The sequence below is a fragment of the Pristis pectinata genome, chromosome 2 (assembly GCF_009764475.1).
Source record: "Pristis pectinata isolate sPriPec2 chromosome 2, sPriPec2.1.pri, whole genome shotgun sequence".
Classification (NCBI taxonomy): domain Eukaryota; kingdom Metazoa; phylum Chordata; class Chondrichthyes; order Rhinopristiformes; family Pristidae; genus Pristis; species Pristis pectinata.
Genome location: NC_067406.1, coordinates 103,203,480 through 103,230,208, shown reverse-complemented (window position 1 = coordinate 103,230,208; position 26,729 = coordinate 103,203,480). Strand labels below are relative to the sequence as shown.

Sequence of the window (26,729 nt, the reverse complement as noted above, 5' to 3'; positions counted from 1 at the left end):
CGCGCGCGTCTGTGTGTGTGTGTGTCTCTCTCTCTCTCTCCAACCGTTCTCTCCCCCCCCCCCCGCCGGATTCCTCGCGTCGATGTCACGTGTTTGGGCGGGCGGAAGTGCGCAGTCCCCGCGGTGGTGATGGAGCGTGAGTTGCCGCTGGACCCGGCAGTTGCTTCGGCCCCGCTCGGCTTTTGGGCTGCGGTCGACGTGTGGACGCTGAAGCCGCAGGTGGCGAACCGCCGTCTGAGCGGCTGTCGGCTGGAGGCCGAACGGGAGGTTTCCTGCGGCGCGGCAGCGGGGCTGGGGCTGGGGCTGGTGGTGGCCGAGCTGCTGCCGGGGTTGAGGTCTGGGGCGGTCCCGGAGCTGGACGAGCTCATCCCCCGGCGGGCTGAGCGGCTTAGGGTTGTGCTGCGGACTGTGATTCCCAAAGCCGGGGTGGCAACTGGCAGTGAGATAGTTCTCCAAGGTAGAGTGCACTGGGGCTGGGCTGAGGAGAGGGAACTGGCGCAGTCTCTTCGGACTTCTCTCTGAGCCGCTCAGTTGATTCGCAATTTCCATCGTGGGCGCAAGTCAGAGAGGAATTTTGCTAATTCTGGGGGTCTGGTCAGATTGGTCTCGAGTGTTAAATGCCCATCACATAAGTGGTATCGCACCGCACCTCACCTCACCACACCACACCAACACAAAAATCTGGGACTAAGATTGGTGACCACCTATCACTTTCTGAACCATCAACAGGTAACCACGATGAGCAGTCAGGCTGCAAGTAGCCTCTTGGTTAAATGAGTAAGTGGACCCGTTGCTGGATCCAATCTGGACTTTTGCATCCATATTATCTTGATAATAAACAGCATCTTTCACAAGCTTGAGTAGTTTTTGTACACACCCAAGCACAGAACGAGCTAGAAACCTCTTCCTGTGATCTCCTGTCTTGCCCACCATCATCTATGACATCCTGACTACTTGCTTCAATTATTTATTCCTTGGATTGTCTACCTCTCTAGACTCCCCTTCCCACTCTCTGCTTCTGAATATATATATATACCTACTCTTTTAAGTTATGGAGCTGCTGGAATAATGCTTGTATTATGTGAAGATGATGCAACATGTCTTGTTCCTGTATTTGATATGTTGGACTTATAAATGCAGATATTTATTCATCCCATCCATATTTATCTTCACTAAAACAACTTGAGAGCAAGAGAATAGTAGGCCAATCACCTTATGCCTGCTGTGCCTTTCAATAAGTGCAGTTGATCTTTTACGTTGGCACCATTTTCCTGCACAGTCCCCATATCCCTTGAGTCTTGTCTTGAATGTATTCAGTAACTAAGCCTCCATAGTCCTTTGGAAAGAGAACTCCATTTTTATTATGGTAGAATCATAGAAACACAGCACAAAAAAGGGACCTTTTGGGCCACATTATCCATACTGAATGTGATGCCTATCCATGCTAATTCTATTTGCCTGCATTAGGCCTGTATCCCTGTACTCTGAAGCAACTGTCCAAATGCCTTTAAAATATTGTAATTGTATCTGCCTTCATTATCACCTCTGGCAACTCGTTCCAGATATTCACCCCTTCTCTGTGGGGGAAAAACCCACCCTTCAGATCCCCTTTCTCCCCTTAAACTAATGCCCTCTAGTTCTAGACCTTCTGGGTGAGGAAATTTATTCTCAACTTTGCTCTGAATGGCTAACCCTGTATTTTGAGATACTGATCCCTGGTTCCACATTCCTCATTTAACCACACTTCTGTACATTTCCATGAAATGATGTCCTAAACCTCAGGCACGTGGACCAAGTCTACTTCGTGATAGAGCCATCATCCCAAGAATCAATCTGGCGAACCAACACTGCACTCCTTTAACCACAAAATTATCCCCCTTAAGGAAACTAGATCTGTATACAACATTGCAGATGTGGACTTACTAGTGCTTTTATTACATTGAAGCAACATGCATAAAGGCCAATGTATTAGTTAACTTCCTAATTGCTTGCCAAATCTGCATGTTACTTGTCAGTAATTCCTGAACTCCAATTTCTTTTGTTTTCTACCAAACTAGATACTTTCACATTTTTCCCACATGATAGCATATTTGCCATGTCTTTGCCCATTTATTTAGCCCGCCTAAGATCCCCTAGGGCCTTTTTGCAACATCCTCACAGCTCGCACAATCTAATATGGTATTATCTAGAAAACACTATTTTACAATTGATTCCCTCATCCAAATCATTCATTGTAAATTGTGAACAGCTAGGGTTCCAGCAACAATCAATCCCTGCAGCACCCCTTTCATAACAGCCTCCCAACTGAAATTGACCCACTTATTTCCTACTGTTTTCTGTCTGTTATCTACTCCTCAATCCATGCCAATATATTACTCCATTATCTTCATTCCCCCCCCCCCCCCCCCAAAAAAAAGTACTGGGTGCTCTAATTTTATTCAATATCGTTTTCAGCAGCCCTCTGTCAAAGATCTGCTGAAAATTTGAATACATTATATGTAAATAGGATGGCATTGTGCACAGCAAGTAGACCTGTTGCCTCACAGCACCAAGAGACCCAGGTTTATTCAATCAATCCTGATCTTCTGGTAATGTTTGAGTGGAGTTTGCACATTCTCCCTGTGACCATGTGGGTTTCCTCCAGTTTATTACATACCAAAAACATGCAGGTTGGTAAGTTAATTGACCACTGTAAATTGCCCTTACTGTGCAGCTGAGTGGTAAAATCTGGGGGGAGTTGATAAGAATGTGGGGAGAAAAATGGGACTAATGTGGAATTAATGTAAATTGTTGGTTGATAGTGGCAACTCTGTGGGTTGAAGAGCCTATTTCTGCGCTGTATCTCTTTAACAATCCTGCCCATGAAAATTGACTTCATTTAATTTCACCTTTCTTAATAACCTTGTGCTCAACTTATGACGTATAAAACTGAATTCAAATAGACAATATGCAGCACAGTATACTTTTAAAAGAAGCTCTAAACATTGCAAGAAAAGGACACCTGAAAGTATCACTTTGGCATGTTCTGAGTAAGCACATTTGCCAAAAATGTTGAGGCTCTATCTTGCGAGCAGTTTAATTTCACAGGTGAAAATCAATAAGATCTGGAAGTATTGCATCCAGGCAAGTAACATGAAAATCTCACAACTTTGCATCAGAAATATAGAATAATAAAACACAGAAGGAAGCATTAATTCTGTCATGCCATCAAGTTGTCGAATTAGTTTTATTTCTGTTATTCCTCGTTATTTCTCTATTGCTTTGCAAGACTCTCCCATTTGTCAAATACAGAAGCTAGTTAAAGCAAGTCCTCACTTATGGTGAAAAATCTGCACCTGTGGGGATGGGCAGCTTCTCATTCAATGAAGGGCAATGGCTGCAAAGGACATCAGTTTTGTTTTTAAATATTATTTAATTTTAAATGTTTCTGAATGTTCAAGTTCTTCAATTAAAAGATTCAAAGTTAATAGTTTGAATACTTATTCACTTTTGATTGTGGGAAACATTATCCTATTCCATTTTATAAATTGTTATTAATCCTGCACAATCTTGTCAGTGTGTTCCATTTTATTATGATCAGGAGTAGGCAGTTGTTGTTGAGCTATCATTTCCAAATTCAGTTTGGACATGAATGGTTCCTCCATACGGAATTTGTGAGCCACAGTAGACTGAAGCTTTTAGTGAGTCCCCTGCTGTCAACAGAGCCTTCTGCAACATAATCCTACAGTCCTACCTGAAAAAGGGCTGAAAATTTTGACAGCTGGCCATTCCATGTCCTCAGCTTAGCCAGTTGTCAAACCAATCAAGAACCAAATGTTTCCGACAATCAAAAGCGAAAAAGTATTCAAACTATTAACTTTGAATCTTTTAATTGAAGAACTTGAACATTTAGAAACATTTAAGTTTAAATAATATTTAAAAACAAAGCTAATGTCCTTTGCAGCCATTCCCCTTCATTGAATGAGAAGCTGCCCTGTCTCAACAGGTGCAGATTTTTCACCATAAGTGAGGACTTGCTGTAACTAGCTTCTATATTTGACAAATGTTGGAATGCATTGAAAGAAAGAAACAAACAACTGCAATTTCTTGATTTCATACCTGCAAAAAATTTTTAAGTTGATAACAGTTTTGCAGGGAGTTACTGACATAATTGGTGTTTATTTCTCTGTATAATAATTCCTCAGATGTCTCTGGTTCTTTTCCCAGTCATCTTAAAAGTCTAGTTACTATTTCTTCTGCCATTGAAAATAGTTTCTCCTTATTTTGTCAAAACTGTTCACAATTTTGAACACCACCATCCCCAGTTAGCCTCTGCTTTAATGAGAGCCTTAGATTCTCTTGTCTTTTCCCCAAATGACATTATTGATTCCTGATGCTATTCCAGTAATTTAGCCTTGGTAAGGTTTGACATGGTTTCTGAAATGTAGTCTCCAGAATTGAATATGGCTATCTTTTTAGGTCTTACAAGTGTTTAAGTAAGATTCGACAGTTTCTTTTCTTCTATACTCTATGCTTTTTAAATTTAAAATTTAAATTTTTAAAAAAATTTAAAAAAAAATTTATTTGCAGTGTGGGAACAGGCCCTTCCGGCCCAACAAGTCAGTGCCGCCCATTTTAAACCACAAGTAACCTACCCATACGTCTTTGCGATGTGGGAGGAAACCGGAGCATCCGGAGGAAACCCACGCAGACACGGGAGAACGTACAAACTCCTTACAGATAGCGACGGGAATCGAACCCCGATCGCTGGCGCTGTAATAGCGTCACGCTAACTGCTATGCTACAGTGCCAATACCAATGATACTGTGTAATTTCTTCAATTTAACCTGATACTTCTAAAGATTTATATCTCTTAGTGCCAATGGTATCTGATTCTACATTAGCTTTAAACTTGTACTATGTAGTTTGTGTTCCCTTTTCTTATTATTCATTCCAAAATCTTATCAACTCGCTCTTCTGTGTTAAATTTCATCTGCCTTTTTCATTAGTCAGCTATACATTTCCCTGGGCCCTGTGATGAAAGGTGGTTATCATATTTACAGCTATGTAAGCAAAATTAGGTGAATTTCTGTGCAAAGTACCTAGCAATCATTGGGGCCTTTCAACAATTTGATCTGAATACTTATTAGATTGAGGCCAGATGCACAAGCTGGAATTTTTTTTTGTATGTTGGAAAGTAGAAGCAGTGCATATACCCTCTTTTAGTTCTTTGTCACCATAGCTTCACATTGAAATCAATGGAAAATATATCTTTGCACAGGTCTGGTCAGGAACAGATTATTCATGTGAATTTTCCAACCTAAATGTTGGGGAATTGCTGCAACTGTATGCTCCACGCATTACTCATCAATGTATTTTAATCCCCAACTCAGAAAAATTTGTTTTATCATTAACATCAGTTAGTATGAGTGAATTTTTTTAAATTGGTGTTCTTTTTCAATGGCTCCAGGTCCCTTGGGCAGAAATGACTTTTTTTATAGAGGACTCAATAGTTGGTAGAAAATAGTTCTTAGAAACAAAAGGAGTATTCCAACCAAATGCACCACCTAATTAATTTGAATTTTTTTTTAATATTGGTTGTACATTATTGCTCCTGAACCACTTTCTCTTTTGAAGAATCTGTATATTTCTGTCCATTGCAGATTTTCTAAACAACACAGCGACATTTATACCAGTAGATGGGCAGATTGCAGAAAGTTGTACATTCAAGAAGAACAATATATACAGAATTAAACTTCAACAAGTTAAAGGAGATGAATCATCATGGTGAGTTCTCAGCCAGACAGCAGTACCAGTGCTACAGAAAAAGAAGTTAAAGGCTAAAGGCTTTACTGAAAAGAAAAATCCTTGGTAGCAGTGCTTCTTCAATAAGAAAAATGTCTGCTGAGTTCCTCCAGCAGATTGTTTGTTGCTCCAGATTCCTGCATCTGCAGTCTCTTGTGCCTCCACTGGTAGTCATTTTGTCTTGTTACTATTCTAGATAATTGTGTATTGTGCCTTTTTGTTTGAGCTGAGGCAAAAACATAAAGAGCTACTTCGGGTAACATTTGTTCTTGCACCCTTGTTCTTGTTCCCTTACCACCACCCAGGGACCTAAACAGCCTTTCCAGATGATGCAAAGATCCACATACACCTACATTTAGTGCCCTGAAGTGGTCTGCTCTACATTGGCGCAACTATGTTTTGCCTGCAATGGCCATCCCGAGCTCCTAATTGCATGCTATTTCAATTCCCCTTCCCATTCCCACATTGACCTGTCCATCCTTGGCCTTCTCCATTGCTAGGGTGAGGCCCAGCACAAGCTAGAGGAACACCACCTGATTTTTCTGCTTGGGTAGTCTGCAACCTAATGGCATGAACATTGACCAATTTTAGGTTACCCTCTTCTCCACTGGGTTCCTCGCCCCACCCTGATTCACCTCTGGTCCTACGATTTTTGTCCCCTTTCCCAGCCCCGCCCCCCGCCATTACCCATCTTCTTCCCCCTCCTGGTTCCATCCACCCACTACGCACATAGTTCACCCGCAGGCTCCACCTGCCCCTCCCCATCTGGTAGTTCCTGTTCCTCTCCTCTAATAGTTCCCATTATCACCTCCTTATCAGATTCCAGCACCGGTAGCCCTTTGTATTCCTGCTTTTCACTCTCCAGCATGTGTGTCCAGCCTTTACCCTCTGCTCGCCCCACCTCACTCCATCTTCCTCTCATTTTTTTCCTCTTTGTCTGCCTCCATCTATCGTCCACTTGTCACTCTCTCCCAAATCCACCCCCTACTTCCCTACCTGGCACAACCTGCCCATCATCTTTCACCCCTCCTCACTCCACCAATTTCCCTCGTGCTCCTGTCTTACCACTCCTTTCTCATCTTTATATTGGCCATCTTCCTCTCCACTCCCCACAGATGCTGCTTGACCCACTGATTTCCTCCAGCAGATTGTTTGTTGCTCCAGATTCCAGTATCTGCAGTTGCTTGTGCCTCCATAAAGAACTACCTGTTCTTTGTGGTAGATACAACCAACCCCACTGAAATATCCTAAATACAATATTCACTGCTTATACTGTTGGCTTAATTTTAAGTATCCTAGTTTTGAGTTTTATTTGCTGGTGTGATCTGGGGAGTGTTCTGCACTAGTGTTGCATTTTGTACTTTTCACTGGAAGACTGCGTAACATATGATTTTAGTTAATAACCAAACATTTTAATATACACTGTATGATGGTTATCAGAGAAGGGTGAACTTCCAGAAGGGCGACTAGTCTTCTGTAATTTCAATAGCAGATTGACAGAAACACTGAGATTTCAGCATCAGATTGGGTGAAACAACCAACCCTTCTGGAAATTTTTGGTGCAAGTAATGCCTGCGTTATCTGCATAACAGTGTATTTTGTAATGCAACAAACTTGTTTTCATCTTGAACTAAAAGAGAAAATGCTGGAGACACTGGAGGTCAGGCATAGAGGGGTTTAAGTGCAGGTCAGTTGAAGAATTAAAGTGGCAGGCAACAAGAAGCTGAAATCAGATTTGATTGCACACCAGATTGTGTGTTCCATGTTCATAGAATGTAGTGGTGTCATAGTGGTGTAGTTCACAATGTGGTCTCCTCTGCATTGAAGAAATCGTCATTCAGACCATAAGTATGATTGTGAGCTTCCTGTTGTATACCATGTTAATTTTCCACCACGCATCCACTCTGACCTACCTGCCTGTGACCTCCTGCACTGTTATAACAAGGCCTATTGCAAGTTTAAGGAACAGCACCTCATCTTCCATTTGGGCAAGATGTAGTCTTTCAGATTTGATATTGAACTCTCCAACTTCCAAAAATGTGCTTTCTATATCAAAAATGGCCATTTCTGCTGTAAGTTGCCCATCTGTGATATTGGTTTAGTTTTTTCCCCTCTATTAGCATGCTATTTGCCACACATCACAATTCTTAGACACCCTCCAACTGGGTCCATTAACAACTCATCCTCTCAGCAGCCCTGGCCTCAGTCTTTCATAGGTATTTCCTTTGTCCTATCTATCCCTCCTCCACTTTCACTGCAACATAACGCTTGTCTATGTTTGAGTTCCAGCATCTGCAGATTTTTAAAATTCTTGTTTTCATTTTAAAAGTGCTATTATCTTCAGTGTTTATGTAATGCTTAACAGTTCTTTTTAAACTCTGTGTTAAAGGTCTATTTCCATTTCCATATTGTACCCTGAAGAATGGGATGCAGACGGGATTTTGTATCCCAAAACAGCATGGCTTACAGATGTTTTGCTTACAAAGATTGTGAAATGGTCTACGGAGAGCAAGAAGAGTTATTTTAAGAACACACTTTCTCTCATTTCTGTGGAAAAATATAGTGAATATTACCATAATTTGAAAGCAAAATACAAAGAAATAGTCAAGGTACAATTCTGAGAAAAAAACTGGAAAATAATAATAACCTTGGTGTGTGTATACTTGAATTAATTTTGTGGAACATTGTCATTCGCCATTTCATAAAAATGTAGTATATACTTCTACATTATTCCTATAAGATTACTCTACATAAATTATACCCAAAACAAGGACCATAAGTTAAAATAAGCAGGCACATATATCTTAAGAAATGACCCCTCAAATCCTTGTTTATTTGTAGCTCTTTGTGATAGAGACAAATGTATATTTTTCTCTGTGATTCAAGCTAAGCCAGTTGATAGGCCTTTACTGGATGTACTAACATGTCATCAAATTCATAGACCAACGTCAAGAAGGCTTCCATTCTGGAATTCTCTATTCTGTTTGATGCAGATAAAAATGTTTATAGATGGAGGGTCATCCTGAACATTCCTCAGTAGAAATGGCAGTGAAGGTTGCCCTGGGAAGATTTCAAATTTCCAAACTTTGTGTTCGTGTAGCAAATATGAGTTTAAAACATCTTTATCGTTATCAGTGTTGATTTTTTATAAGAGAAAGCAAGAGGTTGTATTAGCATAGTACCTTTTCAAAGCACTTATTTGTTAAAATATATCATATTAGAATTAAAGCAGAGCGGGACAGATATGTGGCTTCAGTTGACTGCTGATCACATTATTATGCATCATGCCGTGAATCAAAGTTGGTTTTAAAAAGTCAGTTGAAAAAAGTCTCATTTATTGGCAATTCCTCTCCTTAGTGATCCTGCAGAATGGTCTGTTCAATCAAGAATCTTATAAGCTTCTCATTTGTGCTGATTCATGGGTGATTTTCTGTTTTGACATATTAATAAGTTCTTTATGGCAAATTGGGCAAAGTTGAATAACTTGCACAAAATCTGGATATCTTAAATACCCCCAGTGGAAATTCCTTGCCCGTGTCTATCAAGTGTTTTAAAGCTGCTTTGTATTGGCACTTGCGTAATGTATTTTGTTTTCAATTTTAATTAGATTTGGCCTGAAGTTACAAATCCTGAAAAATTTGTCTATGAAGATGTCGCCATTGCAACATACTTATTGGTAGGGTAATATTTTGAATTTCATAAATTTAGATATCTTGCCCCTGGAGAGGATTGTGGTCATTAATAACAATAATTTATACATTAGTATGTGCTGGGGGATTGGTGTTTGTCATGATCATGAGTCAGGCAGAAAATCCTGTGCCTAATTGTTATAACTTGACGGACTTCATATAAAGCCTATAACAAGTATAAGGAAAGTCTCGGATAACGTTTGCGGGATGGGAGAGCATGTATGTAGTGTTAAGCAAGTACTGTAGTGTAATTGTAGAGGTATCTTCATAGAATAATAATAGGGAATTCCACAGTGGATGTTTTTGTGTTTGCATTCCTTTGTCATTGAATCAAATATCTATAATTAATTCATCTTTTCTAGAATTTTCAGTCCTTTTCTCAAATAGGCAATCATGTTATTCTTTATGTGAAAGAGTTAATAAATTTTGTATCTGCTGTTTTTTATGCTGTTCTATTCCACAAAAATAATGAAATCACATTACCAATTTTTCTAAACTTTTCTAATTCAGCAAGTGTTATTACACTCGGTTTCTCCTCAGAATAGCTACACTTGTTCTGCTGATTTTGTGCTGTATCTGAATGTTGGTTCTTTCTGATTCATGCATGAGGATGTCAAGTTGCTCTGAGCACCAACATTTATTAGACTTTCATCTTTAAAACAAAACATTTACCATTCTTCCTGCTACCATGGCTAATTTCACAATTTCATCATTATATTCTATCTGCCACTTTGCGTGGTCATTTAACTGGTGGTCATTTCATCCTTGCAGGTCATTTTCCAAAATGTTGTTGGAAAACATGAAAATATCCCAAAGTTAGTAATGGTGATGCTAAATAGCTGTGAGTGATCCTTTGGCTTTTCAAACTCCAAATATGCTACTTCTACTGATTCTTATTATCTATCTTACCAATTACACTTTTAAAAAAAAAGTTGATTTGTCAAATACTATTTCCCAATCATAAAATTATGTTGACTATATTGAACACTAACCTGAATGAAATATTGGACCAGAACTTCCTGATAGTGCTGAGCCACCAGCACTGGTGTCAACTTCCTGCATTGTGAGGCAGGTCCTCAAAAGTGAGGCCCTGCACAGTGGTTAGGCCTTGGGTCTATAAGTGATTAAAATATTTTTCTTTAAAAAGATTAATTTTTAAAAAAACATTTCAGTAAAAAACACATTTTACTGAACTTAATTCAAAATCCCTATTTCTTAACAGTTGGTGCGAGTGTCATTCCTCCCTATTTGGTTGAAGTGGTTCCTGTGCTGTGATAAGTCCAGCCTTGGCATCTAGTCAAGAAATAGTGTAAACTATATTAATAAAAATAATAGTACGTGACACCTAATTTAAAACAAGCTCCAAAATTGATTTTTTTTTACAAATTCCACACAATAATCACTGAAAAATTAAACATAATTTAACAGATAAATGTTTATACTGCTGACCATACTAGTTTGTAGGTTAAAGGATCTGCACTCATGAAATATTTTTTGTTCCCCACAGGTGCAACTCTCATTATATCAATAAACTCAGTTTATTTCACCTTTCTATTCCTTCAGTTAGAGCAATGCATTGGAGGAATACCAGTTTCCTCGTAGATATATCAGCAAATGCACATTTTCCTGTTTTTTTTTTGCGAAAAATCATGAAAAACATTGGCACAAAAAACATTAACCCAACTTGCCCATTGGGAAATGTCTATTAGCTCAGACTTGATTTTAGTTTCCTATGACATCAATCAAAAATGAAATAATCAGTGCTACAACTGACTGCATTAATGTCATATGGGTCACCATATACTAAAGTTATTTCACATCCTAAAAGCTTCATTTTGCAGTTCTACACCTTTTCAAATTGCATCATTAATGCACTGTCAGGGCAAACATAAAATTATGGAAGTGAATATGTGATACTTCAGTCATACCTAGCCTTGGTAAGATCCCTATCTTATATTGTGTATTCACTTTTGGACAGCACAACCTCAGAAAGAAGAAAAATCAGTGTGTTGGTTGAAACCCTGCATCCGTCCTGATGCAGGGTTTCAACGTAAAACATAGAAAATTCCTTTCCTCCCACAAATGCTGCTCGACCTGCTGAGTTCTTCCAGCAGATTGTTGCTCGAGTTCCATAAACTGATACTTATTTTACAATAAGTTTGGGTAGTTGAGAAATGGTCTGATGAAAGTTGAAAATGTTTAAAATGATGAATTCAATAATATGGGTGCAGAGGGTCTGTGCCTCTAATAGGAAACCCAGAACAAAGAGAACATAATGACATTTGAACTGCTGCATTTAAGAGTGAAATTAGGAAAACAAAATTCTGCCTAAAAAGAACACTTTAGCTCAAGCCTGTGAGTGCTGAGCCAATTGAAATTTTCAAGACTGAGTCATAGCTTATATTTTTTTAAGGACGTCCAAGGATTTGGAGTAATAATGATTAAGTGGATGAGGTACATATGTGCAATGATCTGATCAAGTGGAAAAATAGGCTTGAAAGACGATTAGGTTACTCTAGTTTAGCAATCCTGAAGTTTATTTGATTTATTTTTTTAACATGGGTATGGGATAATAATACTACTTTATGAACAATATTGAGTGATGATAAGCCATTCTCTGCTGCCTCATGTAATAGGATTGCTGCATACAATGTTACATTAATATTTTGATTTATTTCTATTAAAATATAGTTCGCTTCCCTGCAAAAAATGAAACACTTTTATCATTGCTATTACTCATATTTCAGATTCTTTGGGAAGATGAGCGTGCTGAAAAAGGCCTGACTGACAAACAGTCCTTTATAGATTTGGGATGTGGAAATGGATTACTGGTTCATATCCTGACGAATGAAGGGGTAAATGAATTTGAGCTAATAATACTTGGTATTGGTAATAGGATGTTGCTTAAAGATGTCTGCTTTATATAAGACTCACAATAAAACATCCTGTCATTCTATAGTTCTTGAAATTCCTCACAAAAATGATGTAAGCATATCATTTCAGAATAAATTATTTTTATTTTTGTGAATTAAAATTTTAGTGTTGCATTAAGCCATTAATTTTGTAGTCCATTGACAAACTTCTGCACACACCTTGATACCTGGACAATTTAATAAGATATATCTCTACTTGATTTGTTAAATTGAGAGAGCAGTAAAAAGGGTACAACAGCAGAAAATTAATATAATGGGTTGGATTTTGCTGTAAAATGATGGTGAGTAGACTAGCACTGCTCACTGCCAATTATGCACAAATTGGAAGCATAGTTAAATGTGAAAATCTGGATTCCTTAATTCAAGCTACACTGTTTTTCTGAAAGGCATGTGAAAATAGCACTCTGTTACCTAGTTCACTGCACAAGTAAGTTGAACAGTGTAAGCTTCCTATGCTGACACAATGGCCTGAATTTCCCCTCAGTAGTGAACTTTTAAGTGCTTTTGCTTTCAAATCTGCCATTGTCAACTTGCATTCCCAAACTGGTTTGATCCTCACTGGTAAAGTTTGGTGCAACAGTATTGTCTTGTATTTGTGAATGTCGTCATGTGAGAGCAGAGGTATAACAAGACTCTCCCATGACAGCTGCAAACAAAACTGCCGGCTAAGCCACAGCTTTGTTTTAGTTATGTATGTTTAAAAAAAATCCATCAGTGTAACAGTAAAGTGTGATCTTGACAAGCAGAAATAATTTTTTAAAATATTGTTACAAAACATAATTAGTAACTTTGGGTGTTGGTGTGCTTAAAACTTCTGGGGTATAAATTTACTCATATTCAGAATTTATGTTTCCGGGTCAAACAATTATGTATGTGCAAGGTTCTTTCAATTAAAAACTACTTGTCTAATCTTACTGTTTTAGTTAAACATTTGTAAGAAACTGGGCCAATTTGCACACTCCTTCCTACTGAAAGAAAGTGAATGGACAACAAGAAGCTCTATAGAGTAATGGCTTTGACAGTTATGCTATAGAACTAGAAAGCTACTGCTAAGAATTTTCTGGAATAGTAAATGTCAGCCAGAATATTAGTAGTGTACAAGAACAGCCTCATAGATTTCTGAGAGAAGAAGTTAAAGCAAGAGCCCAGTCTCAAACATCCAGTGAGCCTTGGAATATTATTGGAAGTGGTATAATGCCATTGACTGAGGGGACTAATAAGAAAAATAATGGAACTGAAATTCTTTAAGGCTAATATTTTTACATCTACATAGTTTTGAAAATTTAACTAGACATAAGAATTCCCTGTATCTGCTTTAGAGTCTGCACTGACTGAAAATATTATGGTGAATGGCCACTCTTAAGCTCTAAGTATTGCTCTATGCATACCATTGTCATAAATTTTAAAGTTGTGCAGTCTGAAATGCATAAAATGTGGCTGGATGTTTTTGATTTTGTTGTCAAAAACAAAACTAATTGTGCAAAGAAGCTAGTGGCAATAATGTTTGAATAAAAATATTGCATATTTCACCTTTTAGCACCCTGGCAGAGGTATAGATGTGAGAAAGCGGAAGATATGGGACATGTATGGTCCACAGACACGCCTTGAGGTAAAAATCAAATTGATTACTATATGTTCCTTTCCCATATAGCTACTAAGTCTGCTTCTACATTAAATTCAATACTATCGTGGTTATTTTCTACTGCAGTAATAAGTGGAAACTTAAAACCTAATTCAGTCAGATAAATGGTAAAGTAAGTATTAGTTGTTTTAGGTTTTGTGTTGATAATTAATCCTTAAAAATTATACTTTAAGTATCTAAACAGTTCTTCTTTGAAGTAGCAGGAATCCAGAGGTCACCACAGACCTCAGAACTTTTCCAAAGCACAGATCTCTGTGTCTTAGTAGAAAGGGATGTAGATATTATTGATGTAATTCTGGAAGACCAATGTAAAATGTGTCATTTTCATCCAGTACTTGGTTACCCAAGCAATGTAAAGCTGCACAAATATATCATTCTCAAATGCAAAGAATGTAGGTGTGGACAGCGAAAATTGAACACTGGAGCAGTCTGTGGAGGATAAACAGGCAATCTGGGCTGTTTACAATCCATATGACGGTGATGACTTAAATTTGACAGTTATGTCACTTCCCTTTATTATGAACCAAACCACCTGTTCGTTATCCTCAAAATTCATAGAATCATAGAAATTTATAAATGGCCATTGAGCCAATGCCAACCAAAAGTCAGCTTCAGGTTAATCCCACTTTCCAACTTTGTCCATAGTCAAGTAGATCAAACATGGACCAAAGGGCTGAATTCTAGAGGTGAGTTGAGAGTGACTGCCTCTGATATCAAAGCAACATTTAAATAAGGGAAGCATCAAGACACCTTTTTAAAAAAAAGACTGAAGTAATTGGGCATCAGAGGGAAAACACTTCAATGATTGAGTCATATCTCAGATAAAGGCAAATGGTTATGGTTGTTGGAGGTCAATCATCCTTGCCCCAGGATATCACTGCAGGGTTTCCTCAGCAGAATCCTAGGCCCAATTACCTTCAGCTGCTTAATCAATGACTTTGCATAGCAATACCAGAAATGGGGATGTTCACTGATGACAGCATATTTGCAACTCCTAAGTAGCCAAACTTGTCCATACGTTAATGGAGAACACCTAGATAAAATGTAGGCATGGGTGGATTAATGCCAAATGCATTTGTACCATGAATGTGCCAGGTAATGACAATCTCTAACAAGAGAGATTTTAATCAACTACCTGGATGTTAAGTGACATTATTATTGCCAAATCCCCCACTTATCTATATCCTGGGGGTCAACACTGATCAGAAACTCACCTAGAGTGGCCTTGTAAATTTTGTGGTTGCAAGGGTGGGTCAGAAGCTCTGCATCTTGTGGAAACTGATCCACTTGATGCCCTGAAGCTGCCATCTCATCTGCAAATCGGGATTGTAACAGAATACTCTCCACTTGTCTGAATGAGTGCAGCTCCAACAACTGTCAAGCCTTGTGTCCGCTGCAACTAATTTCTATTTCGCCTATTCCTTAGTGGCTTAGTATGTGGTTGGAGCAGCCCCCAAAACTTTGTGATCCTGATCTTGGAAAACCAGCAGACGTCAGAATTGCACCGTGGTAGCAGACAGAACTCCAATGTCACACAACAATGTAAAAGTCACACGGTAGACAATTGAAGTTGCTGAGAAAAGATCAAAATATAATAAACTGCTGCTATTTTAATAGGAATGTACCATTACTCCAAGCGATGATTTCCTTTTTCCTGATGTGGATTGGCTAATTGGCAACCATTCAGATGAGCTTACACCATGGATTCCGGTTGTTGCAGCAAGGTAATTAGCTATTTTATTTTAAAAATAATTGATTAAACCAAAAAAGTTGCTTTCTTTTATGGCTTTTCTTCCCCTGTACATATTAGTAAATCTACATTAAATTCAGTTTGCAGTATCTTGTGCTGCAAATAATAGTTTGGTATATCTTTTTAAAGAAATAATTAAAAAGATGTACTAAAAGCAGTGTTATTTTTAAAGTTCCAGTCTATCTCTTTATAGCAATAATCTTCATTTTTCCAATGTGAAGAAACTTTTACAGAACTAGATTACCAGCACAGATGCAAGTGTATTGATTCATCACCCAAGCTTCAGCTCTGACGCTTTAATATCTATGTTTGTTGTAACAAAATAAGTTAATGATGCAGGCTTAATTGCAAATAAGTACCAAATAGTTCAATCATTGGTGGTGATGAGGTTAATTGATAGTATACATGATACGATTTCAAAACATTTGCAAAGGTAAAAGGCTCAGAGGAATTTATTTAATTTTATGCCTCAGGTCATCTTATTCGTGTCGCTACTTTGTCTTGCCTTGTTGCTTCTATGATTTCCATGGAAAATACTGTCGAAGGGAAACCACAAACACACAGTATAGGGCATACCTGAATTTCATTACAGAAGTGGGCTCTGTTTGTGGTTTTAAAGTTGAGGAAGACTGCCTTCGAATTCCATCTACAAAACGGGTAAGTATGAGAATGATTTCTTTCTGCAGTAGATATATTCTGTTTGTCTTTTATCATAGATTTTTCTTTAAGGTTCATGTGGTATGCTTGTTTTCTCAAAATTCTCAAAATATTGACTTCAAAATTTCAAAATTACATTAATACCATAATAAACAGCTGTAGTGAGTTTCCTATTAATTTTATTTGCTCTTCAGCAACAATAGTTAAATATTTTAAGATTATTTGTGAAATTTAAAAAAAGCCTGATTTTAATCCCACTGTTGAACAATAATAGAATACCAATATATTTGAATAGCTTAAAGGACATTGCTTTGCAATAATAGTTTCTAATGGTATATTTAAAATTATTATTGTGGTTAATTTTTTTTGTGGGCTTGTCCCTCTGTATCTTTGCATATGGTTGGTGGAGATATTGACAGAGTCAAAGCATGTCGTGATGGCTAAAAATGTTAGGTCTGTATTCTTTGGAGTCTCAAAGAATGAGGGGTGATCGAAAACATATGATGCAAAGGGGCATTGCAGGATAAATGCTGAGTGTTTCCACTAGTGAGAGAGTCTCCAATGGGGGGGGACATTGTTATAAGATAAGGGGGTGATCATTTAAAACTGAGATGCATAGGAATTTTTTTCTTACTAAGGGTGGCGAATCTCTTGAGGGTTGTGAGAGCTAGATCACTGGAGGCATTTAAAGAGGAAGTAGATAAATTTTTGAAAGATCTGGGAATTGAAGGCTATGCGGAACTGGGACAGAAGAGGAGATGAGGCCTAGGGCAGATCAGCCATGATCATATTGAACGGCAGGGCAGGCCTTAGAGGCCAGGTGGCCTACTCCTATTTTCTTGTGTTCACAATCCAAATCTTCCAGTAATTAACTGTTAAGATCCCGTACAGTGCTTTTATAATGCTCTTGTTATCCAAATTTTTTATTACAAATGCATTAAGATCTGGAAATACCAAACAAATTTATTGAATAGGCTAAATTATTTATGGAGAAATATTATTGCTTTTTTGTAAATTTTATGTATTTGTGTTTGATGTAAAAACAGTAAAATGTTTTGAAATGTATTCCTTCATTGGAATTATTTACAGAATTCTTAAATTTCAGGCTTCAATATTAGTGTTATATTCTTTGCTCTATGCAAGTTTCCAACATGCCTTTGCAGAATCACATTACAACAACAGCAACATCTATTTATATAACTTATTTATTGCAGCAGGGATGTCCCAAGGCACTTCACAGGATGTAACAAAAGGAGATTTAGGGAAGATGAGTAAAGACTTGACCAAAGAGGTTGTTTTTAAGGAGTAACAAGGGAGGAAGGAGAGTTAGAGAAGTGAAGAGACTTAAGAATTCTGGAGCTCAGGGCCTTGACAGTTGAAAGTATAACAATGAAATAAAAATAAAAAGACTGGCATGTACATATTGTAAATCACATCAGGCAAGATAATTGTGAGGTCATTAACACACTTTGAATGTCTGCCAAAAGTGTGCAGACTAGGCAGAGCACACTGATCATGAAGTCAATCAACATGAAATGCTAATTTGATGCCGGTACTGACATTTAGAACCTCATAGCTCATCTTAACCTTGTTCAATATGTTCTGCAGAAGACAGATTTTTTGTAAATGGATAATTAACATATTCTGGGATACATTGCAATGACATGTAAAATGTTTAAGGCAATATATTCTTGCTTTAACATTTTTTATACCACCTTGTAATGGGTGCAACCAACGGATTTGCACTAGGAATAAATACTTCTGTTCTCAACATTTTGGTCTTCATTGATTTAAAATCAGCTTGTTTATTCTGCCTTTCATGGTGGAAAATCGGTAATATTATGATAAATTTACTTGATTTGCATTTTCTTGTTCTTGTAGGTTTGCTTGATTGGTAATCAAAGAACATATCCTGTGTTTAATGAAGAAAGATTGGATAAAGAACGAACACAGTATATTAGAGAAAGATGTTCTTTTACTCTGAGTACAGAAACTAATCATTTTAGTGAGGCGATTACTTCTTCACTATTCGCTCATGATATGACACATTGTTCCAGTGCTGAGCATTCTATGGTGCAAGGAACCTCTGCTGAAGTAGATTCATTTGTATCCAGCATGTGGTTGGCTGATTTCCAACCCAGAGAGAAAGCACAAAAAATTAGGAACTGTGCTACTTTGCCTAGGGATTTCACTGATCGTGTTGTGCTTCAAGTAGCTAAAGCACTTTTGAAGGCAAATCAGGACCCCTGTAAAAACAGTAACAATGAGGACAACACAGGATATTGGAACAAGGGAGGTAGGACTTTGTGTTCTAAAGCAATAAATTATCCATATCATTCTGTTCTATAATTACATTGATTCTTTTTGATTTTCTGGATGAAGAGCACAAATTTTTGTTTGTTGAAATGACAGGGATTCCAATGTTGGTTATATCAGTAATTCTTTTTATTGCTTTAATTCATTCATCAGCCATTGTGGTAACTGCTATAGAAGTTGGTAATTTTGTCTTTCTGACAGGTCAGTATATTGTCTCCTCATAAAAGTAATCAGTTATGTGTGAGAGGTGTGGTTGAGATGGGAAGAACTTTTAATTGAAAGTAGTATTTTAAATATCAATTTTCTCATATGGGCTACAAATATTTAAGTTTTTTTAAAAAGATGGTAACATGTTATGGTGACTGATTTTCTGACTCTAAAACTGTGAAGAGCATAAGAACAAATGCTATTAATCTGAAGACACCACTGACTCAGTTTCAGGGAAATAGTTCCAATTTTGACTACAGACTTTTTAGATTATAGAGTGACGGATAATTTCTTAATTTTTGAAGGTAATCAATGTTTAACATTAAATTATAATTCTGATATCCATTTTACAGATGTGAAATGATAATTAGAAGTGCATAGGAGCAAGATTTGTTCAGTTAAATGATCATTTTTGTAAAGTTTCAGAAAATAATTTGGTTTAGTTTACTTATAATCCACACCACAAAAGCAGGTCATTCCTTCAATTCTTATTAGCTCTTCCATGCTGCTCTCTTTATATAACCATCAAACCTCCTATTAAATGCATCCAAGGATTCAAGGAAGCAAGTTCCAAATTCTTACAAAATTAATTCTTGTTCATTTGATCTGTGGCAGCTGTTTTCTACTTGTGTACCTATATTCTAAGCTTGGCCACACATGGTCTCCAAATCCACTGTTTTAAACTCTTTATAATTTTAAGAATTGTATTGGACCTCCAAAATCTTAGATTGATTTACATCAATTTTACAATCCAGAATAGGCCATTTACTTATTTGACTCTTTTCAACCTCTTTTATCTAACCCTTAGATTTGGGTTGTTTTCTTTGGAACAAAGGAGATTGAGAGAAGGTGTATTTAAAACTTACAGAAGTTTGAGACCTAAACAGGGCAACCAAGAGGACTTGTTTCCTTAGGCCACAATGTTGTTATACATGAATTTAGATTTAATTTAAATAGAGTCAAAGGGGATTTAAGGAAAATATTGTGTAGTAGGGTAGGGAGCAGGGATCTGGAACTCACCATCAGAAATGGTAATGAAACAAAAAGCCCTCAGGATAAGCAGTTGAAGAGCTGTAAACTACAAGTCTACAGACCAAGAGCTAAGAAGTGGGATTTACAGAAATAGCTCTCTTTCGGCCTCCTTTCCATGCCATAAATTTCTATGATCTTTATGTTGTTAATATCATAGCTTCTGCCTAGAATGTGATTTATGCACGTTCATTGCCATGGTCATGTTGAGAATGCAGGTATTATTATGATGCTAACAAATGGCAAATGACAATATATTGTTCTTGCTGTGGGTGACGTAGGAGAAAAGCTCCCTGAGCATCTGGGTAGATATGAGCATCTGGATGAATATTCCCTTGAGCTGATTACCTTTCTTCCCCTTTCTCATCCTACTGCTCCTTCTCCATTGGTACAGCAGTTAAGCTACTGTGCTGGTATCCAGAGGCCTTGTCTATTGAGGGTAGAGACCTGTGTTCCAATCCTAACATGACAGTGAGAGAATTAAGATTCAAGTAATTAAGTAAAACCTTGGCAGCGCTGTGCCTCAGTCAGTAGAATTGCTTCATCACAGCTCCAATGACCCAGAGATTCAATCCTGATTTCATTTCTATCTGTGAGGAGTTTGGACGTTTTCCCTGTGACTGCATATGTGGACTCCAGGTGTATCAGTTTCCTCCCACATTCCAAAGATGCAGTAGGTTAATTGGCCACTGTAAATTGCCAGTAGTGTGTAGGCGAGTGGTAGAATCTGGTATAAGTTGATGTGAATGTGGCAAAAATAGAATTGGCTTAGTGTAAAAGGTTGGTGTAGTCTTTGTAGGCAAAGGAGTTGTTTCTGCATTCTACCACTCCTGTCTTTCAATTTCTTGACCTGGTCTGCATGACCCAGCCATGTTGTACCCCATGAGGAACCATATCTAAAGACAAATGGTTTGTGCCGAATCCTTAAGTCAGCACATTACTTCCTATGGACATGGTACAATATTTCCTGTGGGCTTTTCAGGCTAGAAATAGCTATAAAAAAACATCAAAGATGTGGAACTGCACCATACCAAAAGAAATCAGAACCTAATCTGAAAGAGGTTGATAATCACTCTAAGTAACTCTGCAGGATATCTTCAGCAAATAAAAGGAGCACTGAAGTCCAAAATGTCACCACTGGCATTAAATTAGCATGAAGTGCTAGTTGACCTTGTGATCAGTGTGCTCTGCCTAGTCTGTACACTTCTGGCAGACATTCAAAGTTTGTTAATTCCTCACAAATATCTTCTCCAGTTTGATTTGACCTGCAACTGGCCATGTGCCACAGTCAATTCTTTTGGGATCTGGGCATCACTGGCAAGGCTAGCATTTATTGACCGTTCCTAATTGCCCTTGAGAGGGTAGTGGTGAGCTGCCACTTTGAACCACAGCAGTCCTTCTGGTGAAGGTACTCCAAAGAGCTGTTGTATCGAGAGTCCCAGGATTTAGCTCCAGCCATGATGAAGGGTCTGCGATATCCAAATTTGGAGCCTGGGTCAGTGCTGAGTGGTCCATCTGATTTTATTTTCCTCTTTTTGAATGTGCCAGAAATAGTACAAATGAGTAGCTTGCACAGCCATTTCCTAAGGAATTTAACAGTTAACCTTGTAGGCTTGAAGTTGCACATAATTAGGATGGCACATTTCCTTTCCTAAAGGATATTAATGAACCAGCTGGGTTATTATGACAATCTGATGGCTTTTGTGGGCATCATTATTAATACCAGTTGTTTCCCAAATTCAAGATTACTAATTATATTTAAAATCCACAGTTTCCATGGTCGCTCTCAACTCTAGGCATCTGGATTACTGGTCCTATAATTTAACTGCTGCATCACCGCCATACTCATTTTGGAGTTTATAGGCTACTCCAAATATCGGATGCTAGCGATCCTGATGATATTATCTGCCTAACAAACTTAAACTGGCTTTCCCAGTTTCCTGTTAATAGTTTTTTGGGATGGAATCTTGCCAGTTCATTGGGCAGCCTACTCAAGCTGAGAAGGCTAATTGCATTTTAATTATCACGACAGTTGAGACATTGTCCTTGGATAAGTCTGTAGCTAATTGCTATAGAGCAGTAAAATCAGGGCAGCGACGTGGTTGGGCACCATTCAACCAATGGTGTGTGAACACTTCATTTTGTTTAATGAATCCATTTTGTAATTGTTACTAAATTAAGCCTAATATTGAAAAATATGATTTGATACGATGACGTCTATTTCTGTGGATTAGGTTGATATGTTTTGCAATTCTGTTAAATGAGGCAATTTTTTAAGCCCACTCCAGAGATGTACATTTTGTGGTACAAGGAGGTGCTGCACTGTTGGATGTACTATCTTTTGGATGAGATACTAAACAACAATATTTATCATTCAGTTAACTAAATGTATTTCCATCTTCCTGTTTGAAGAAGACCTGGGCAGTTCTTTGTGTCCTTGCCAATATTAATGCCACCAGATTCCTTAGGCGCAACAATGCCTGCACTTCAATACTTCACCTACTGCAGTGACTTAAAGTCATGATGTATACCATATAAAGTCAGAATTTCTAGGCTTTCTCTCAATTTCTACCCCAATATGTTTTACCACAGGAAGCCTGCCACTGAAGAATGTAGCAGCTCTTCTAGGCAGCAGTGCATTACAGAAATTAAAAAATGAGTGTGGTGGTTTGAAGACTCTCTTAAGAAATAATTGTCAGGTATTTGAAGGTATGGTTTGCAGCTCTTATTAATTATCTTCCTAACCTCTTCAAAATCTCATATTTCCTTATGTAATGAAAGGATGCCATTGAATCTTCACTCGCTCCCAGGACAATCCCATTTCCCCCCCAGAGTCACTAACAGCAATTCTCTACAGGTGGCCCCCAGGTTAAATAACTATTCCATTCCTGCGAACTGTATGTGACAAAACACATTGATTACACTGCATTCTTTGAGGATGTGACAGAACACATTGAGGATAGAGCAGTGGATGTGGTGTATATGGACTTTACTAAGGCATTTGATAAGGTTCCCCGTGATAGGCTCATTCAGAAGGTCGGGAGGTATGGAAATCGGGGAAACTTGGCTGTGTGAATTTGGAAATGGCTTGCCCATAGAAGGCAGAGGGTGGTTGTAGATGGAGCATATTCTACCTGGAGGTCGGTGACCAGTGGTGTTCCACAGGGATCTAAGACCCCTACTCTTTGTGATTTTTTTTATATAACTGACTTGGATGAGGAAGTGGAAGGGTGGGTAACTAAGTTTGCAGATGACACGAAGGTTGGTGGTGTTGTGGATAGTGTAGAAGGTTGTCGAGGGTTACAACAGGACATTGATAGGATGCAAAGCTGGGCTGAGAAGTGGCAGATGGAGTTCAACCCAGAAAGGTGTGAAGTGATTCACTTTGAAAGGTCAGATTTGAAGGCAGAATACAGGGTTAATGGCAGGATTCTTAGCAGTGTGGAAGAATGGGGAATCTTGGGGTCCAAGTCCATAGATCCCTCAAAGTTGCCGCGCAAGTTGATAGAGTTGTTAAGAAGGCGTGTGGCGTGTTGGCCTTCATTAGTTGGGGGGATTGAGTTCAGGAGCCGTGAGGTAAAGTTGCAGTTCTATAAAACCCTGGTTAGAATATTGTGTTCAGTTCTGGTCACCTCACTATAGGAAGGCTGTGGAAGCTTTAGAAAGGGCGCAGAGGAGATTTACCAGGATGCTACCTGGATTGGAGAGCATGTCTTATGAGGATAGGTTGAGCGAGCTTTTCTCTTTTGAGCGAAGGATGAGAGGTGACCTGACAGAGGTGTACAAGATGATAAGAGGCATAGATGGAGTGGAGAGCCTGAGACTTTTTCCCAGGGTGGAAATGGCTAGCACGAGGGGGCATAATTTTGTGATTGGAGGGGGGATATCAGAGGTAGGCTTATTTTTACACAGAGTGATGAGTGCGTGGAACATGCTGCCGGGGTGCTGATAGAGACAGGTACGTTAGGGTCATTTAAGAGATTCTTAGATAGGCACATGGATGATAGAAAAATGGAGGGGTATGTGGGAGGGAATGGTTAGATGGATTTAGAATTGCTTAAAAAGTTGGCACAATATCATAGGCCAAAGGGCCTGTACAGTGCTGTAATGTTCTATGTAAACCTAATTTTCCGTAAGTCAGAAATGAACAATTTCTCCTTAAATAGTAATGTGAAATCTTCAGCTTCGACAGCCCTTAGCAGCTGATTTGCAAAGAGTAGACTGGGGAGGGTCAGTGTAGGTGATAGGTGTTATTACCAGCAAGTGAACCATGACAGATGTTTGAATGCATCCTAGGTGGAGTGAAGGGGGGGTGCTGATCTGCTAATCAGCAAGAAAACTATTGGCAGTTTAATAAAAGAAAATGTGCACTAATAAGTGGTGGCTCAGGGTTTGTAATGTTTGACTTTACCTAAAGGAGAGTTTGGAGAAGGGATTAGCTTTCTCTGTGGGTAATCGCTGCATTGTTTCCTGGCAAAGAGATTCGGGCACTCTGGGAGAATTTGCATAAAGTTGGATTTCCCTAAATCAAGTCATCTGCAACTCTGTATTTGTTGCTTTTATTTGCATATGTTTTTTCTCTTTAGTAATCAATGACTAAGATAAACACGGATTATTCTCTATCAATGGCACAGAATTTTGTCTTCCTGTTATTACCAGTTCCAGTGGAGTCTCTGGACTCCCTGAGTATAGATAGTGGGGGACCTAGTGTCAGTGATAACATTGAATGGTTAAGTTCCTTCGATCTCAATTGCTTGGTTTCTTAAATATGTTATATTTAGTTCTTTTGAACCCAACACACACTTATGCAAAATAGCTTTGATGTATTGGTGTAAGACTGTGTATTCACCATGTCATCTGGAACACAAAATATATAGGCAAATGCTTGAAATTGTAATAAAATACTTTTATTCTTTCTCCAATATGTAGTTGTCCATGGCCAGGTTCAGATTCGAGATTGGACAAAGGAGGAGCAAACTAGGAAGCAGACATCAGGTGCAAGGAAAATGCCATTAGACACATGTAAGACGCGTCTTTGCTGGTTCTTTGTAAATCATCCCGATGGATGTCCTCGAAGTGCAGAAAAGTGTCCATTTGCACATGGAACAGAGGAACTGCGACCTCGAACTGCAACAAGAAAGTAAATTATTGACTATGTTTTGTTCTCTTGGGAAATTAGAATGAAATATAGCAATCAAGAATAAAGAATATCATTTTGTACAAAATAGGTTTTCCTTTTTGTTAATTAATGAGCCGTATTGCAGGGCTGTTTGCCATTGGTTAGATTTCCCCTCACATTCAGATTTTTGGTTTCTTGTATTGCAAGCTACTGAATGTGTCAGCTGAAAATAGTGCAGCAAATGAAACCGGACCTCTGGAACTGAGTGAACAGGTCTGCCTCCTTAATGCATTAGATTGAAATTTTATGAAATAATTAGCACAAGGATTAAGAAGACAGTGTAAATTAATGTTGGTGAATTCAATGAGATACAGGAAGAGAAATGAACAGGGAATAATTGTTGAGAGACTGGAAGTGTTATTGTAGTTTTCATTTTTTTTTAATTTCAGTAATTCTTAACACCTGACATAATGAGATTCATATTTATAATACAGGAAGCCCCCGACTTAAGAACGCCCATACTTACGAACCGACCTTTGTGGTCGGTTCGTAAGTGGGCCCGGCCCCCGATCCTACCATGGCGGCGGTAAACCTTCTTTGGCCCAACCCCGGGCCAAGTGTGCACATCCTGGCGGGGAACCCTGGGCCAAGTGCGTACGTGCGGCTGGGGTCATGCGTGGCTGCAATCCCCGGGCCAAGTGCACATGCACAGCCGCGACCCCCGCTCCAAGTGCGCATGTGCGGACACTGTTCCGAGGTGCATACAAAATCGGGTTATGAACAGTCTCAAAAACGGAACTCGTTCGTAACTTGGGGGACTTCCTGTAGTTCGTTTCCAATATGGGTGAGATTGAATGCCAGTCATTACTGATCATTGTTAAAAAAAAGGGTATTTAGCCAGAATTTCCAGAAAATCTGTGACAAGTTTGAATCTGCTGTAAGGCAAAATGATACGCAATGCATTCACTGGCAAGACCTACAGCTTGGTGCTGTTTTTGTGATGTTAATAACAGAGTGACATAATTCTTGGGGCAACCTTTGGATATCTGTGTTTAACTTCAATGGAGGTTGCTGCATCATTTTAAGTGTAAAAAATGAGCATGATTAATCTCACCTGTTTGAGAAAATCTGGCACAGTTTGTTTAAATCCCCAAAGATTTTCAGAACAATTGTATCTTGTATTTATAATTGAAAACTTATGTTAAGTAAATAAAAATGTGAAAATGAATGTGTTTTCTATGTCTATTGTATTTTATCCTGTTATTAAAACAATTTAAGTTGAATTTTATTCAACAAACTTTCCTGTTCACTGTTGTATTTGTTTGTAAGTAGGCATTTTATACACACACCAACACAGCAATAATCATTGTTTAAAAGTTCTACATTTTAAAATATTCTGCCTTTCACTAGTAGTATCATCAATTATGAACAAATAAATCTTGTGGCATACCACCCACTTACTCAATTTTAGTTGCTGTTATTCATGAATATTTCACATTTTAGAATTAAAACTTCTCCTCTTCAAGAATCAAGGAGTTCTTGAGAGAATGATGTTTGCTTTTGTATTGGATTTATTACACCACATTTCTATTGAAGAGGCCAG

General features: G+C 38.3%; 1 protein-coding gene across 1 annotated transcript; it reads left to right on the top strand.

The window, feature by feature from the left end:
- Positions 1-62: 62 nt before the first annotated feature.
- trmt44 (tRNA methyltransferase 44 homolog) lies at positions 63-26,417 on the top strand. Its single transcript, XM_052041405.1, has 11 exons — positions 63-457; positions 5,643-5,766; positions 8,174-8,393; positions 9,392-9,460; positions 12,221-12,328; positions 13,944-14,015; positions 15,666-15,772; positions 16,272-16,455; positions 18,337-18,751; positions 22,600-22,716; positions 24,937-26,417. The coding sequence occupies exons 1-11, from the start codon at positions 130-132 to the stop codon at positions 25,149-25,151; spliced, it is 1,959 nt and encodes a 652-aa protein (XP_051897365.1). The 5' UTR covers positions 63-129; the 3' UTR covers positions 25,152-26,417.
- The last annotated feature ends 312 nt before the right edge of the window (positions 26,418-26,729 follow it).

Excerpts from the sequence above, each read along its gene's own strand:
- trmt44 (XM_052041405.1), top strand. The coding sequence starts at position 130 with ATGGAGCGTGAGTTGCCGCTGGACCCGGCAGTTGCTTCGGCCCCGCTC. Across the intron at positions 458-5,642 it reads CAGTGAGATAGTTCTCCAAG|ATTTTCTAAACAACACAGCG; the intron begins GTAGAGTGCACT and ends TGTCCATTGCAG. Across the intron at positions 18,752-22,599 it reads AGGATATTGGAACAAGGGAG|GAAGCCTGCCACTGAAGAAT; the intron begins GTAGGACTTTGT and ends GTTTTACCACAG.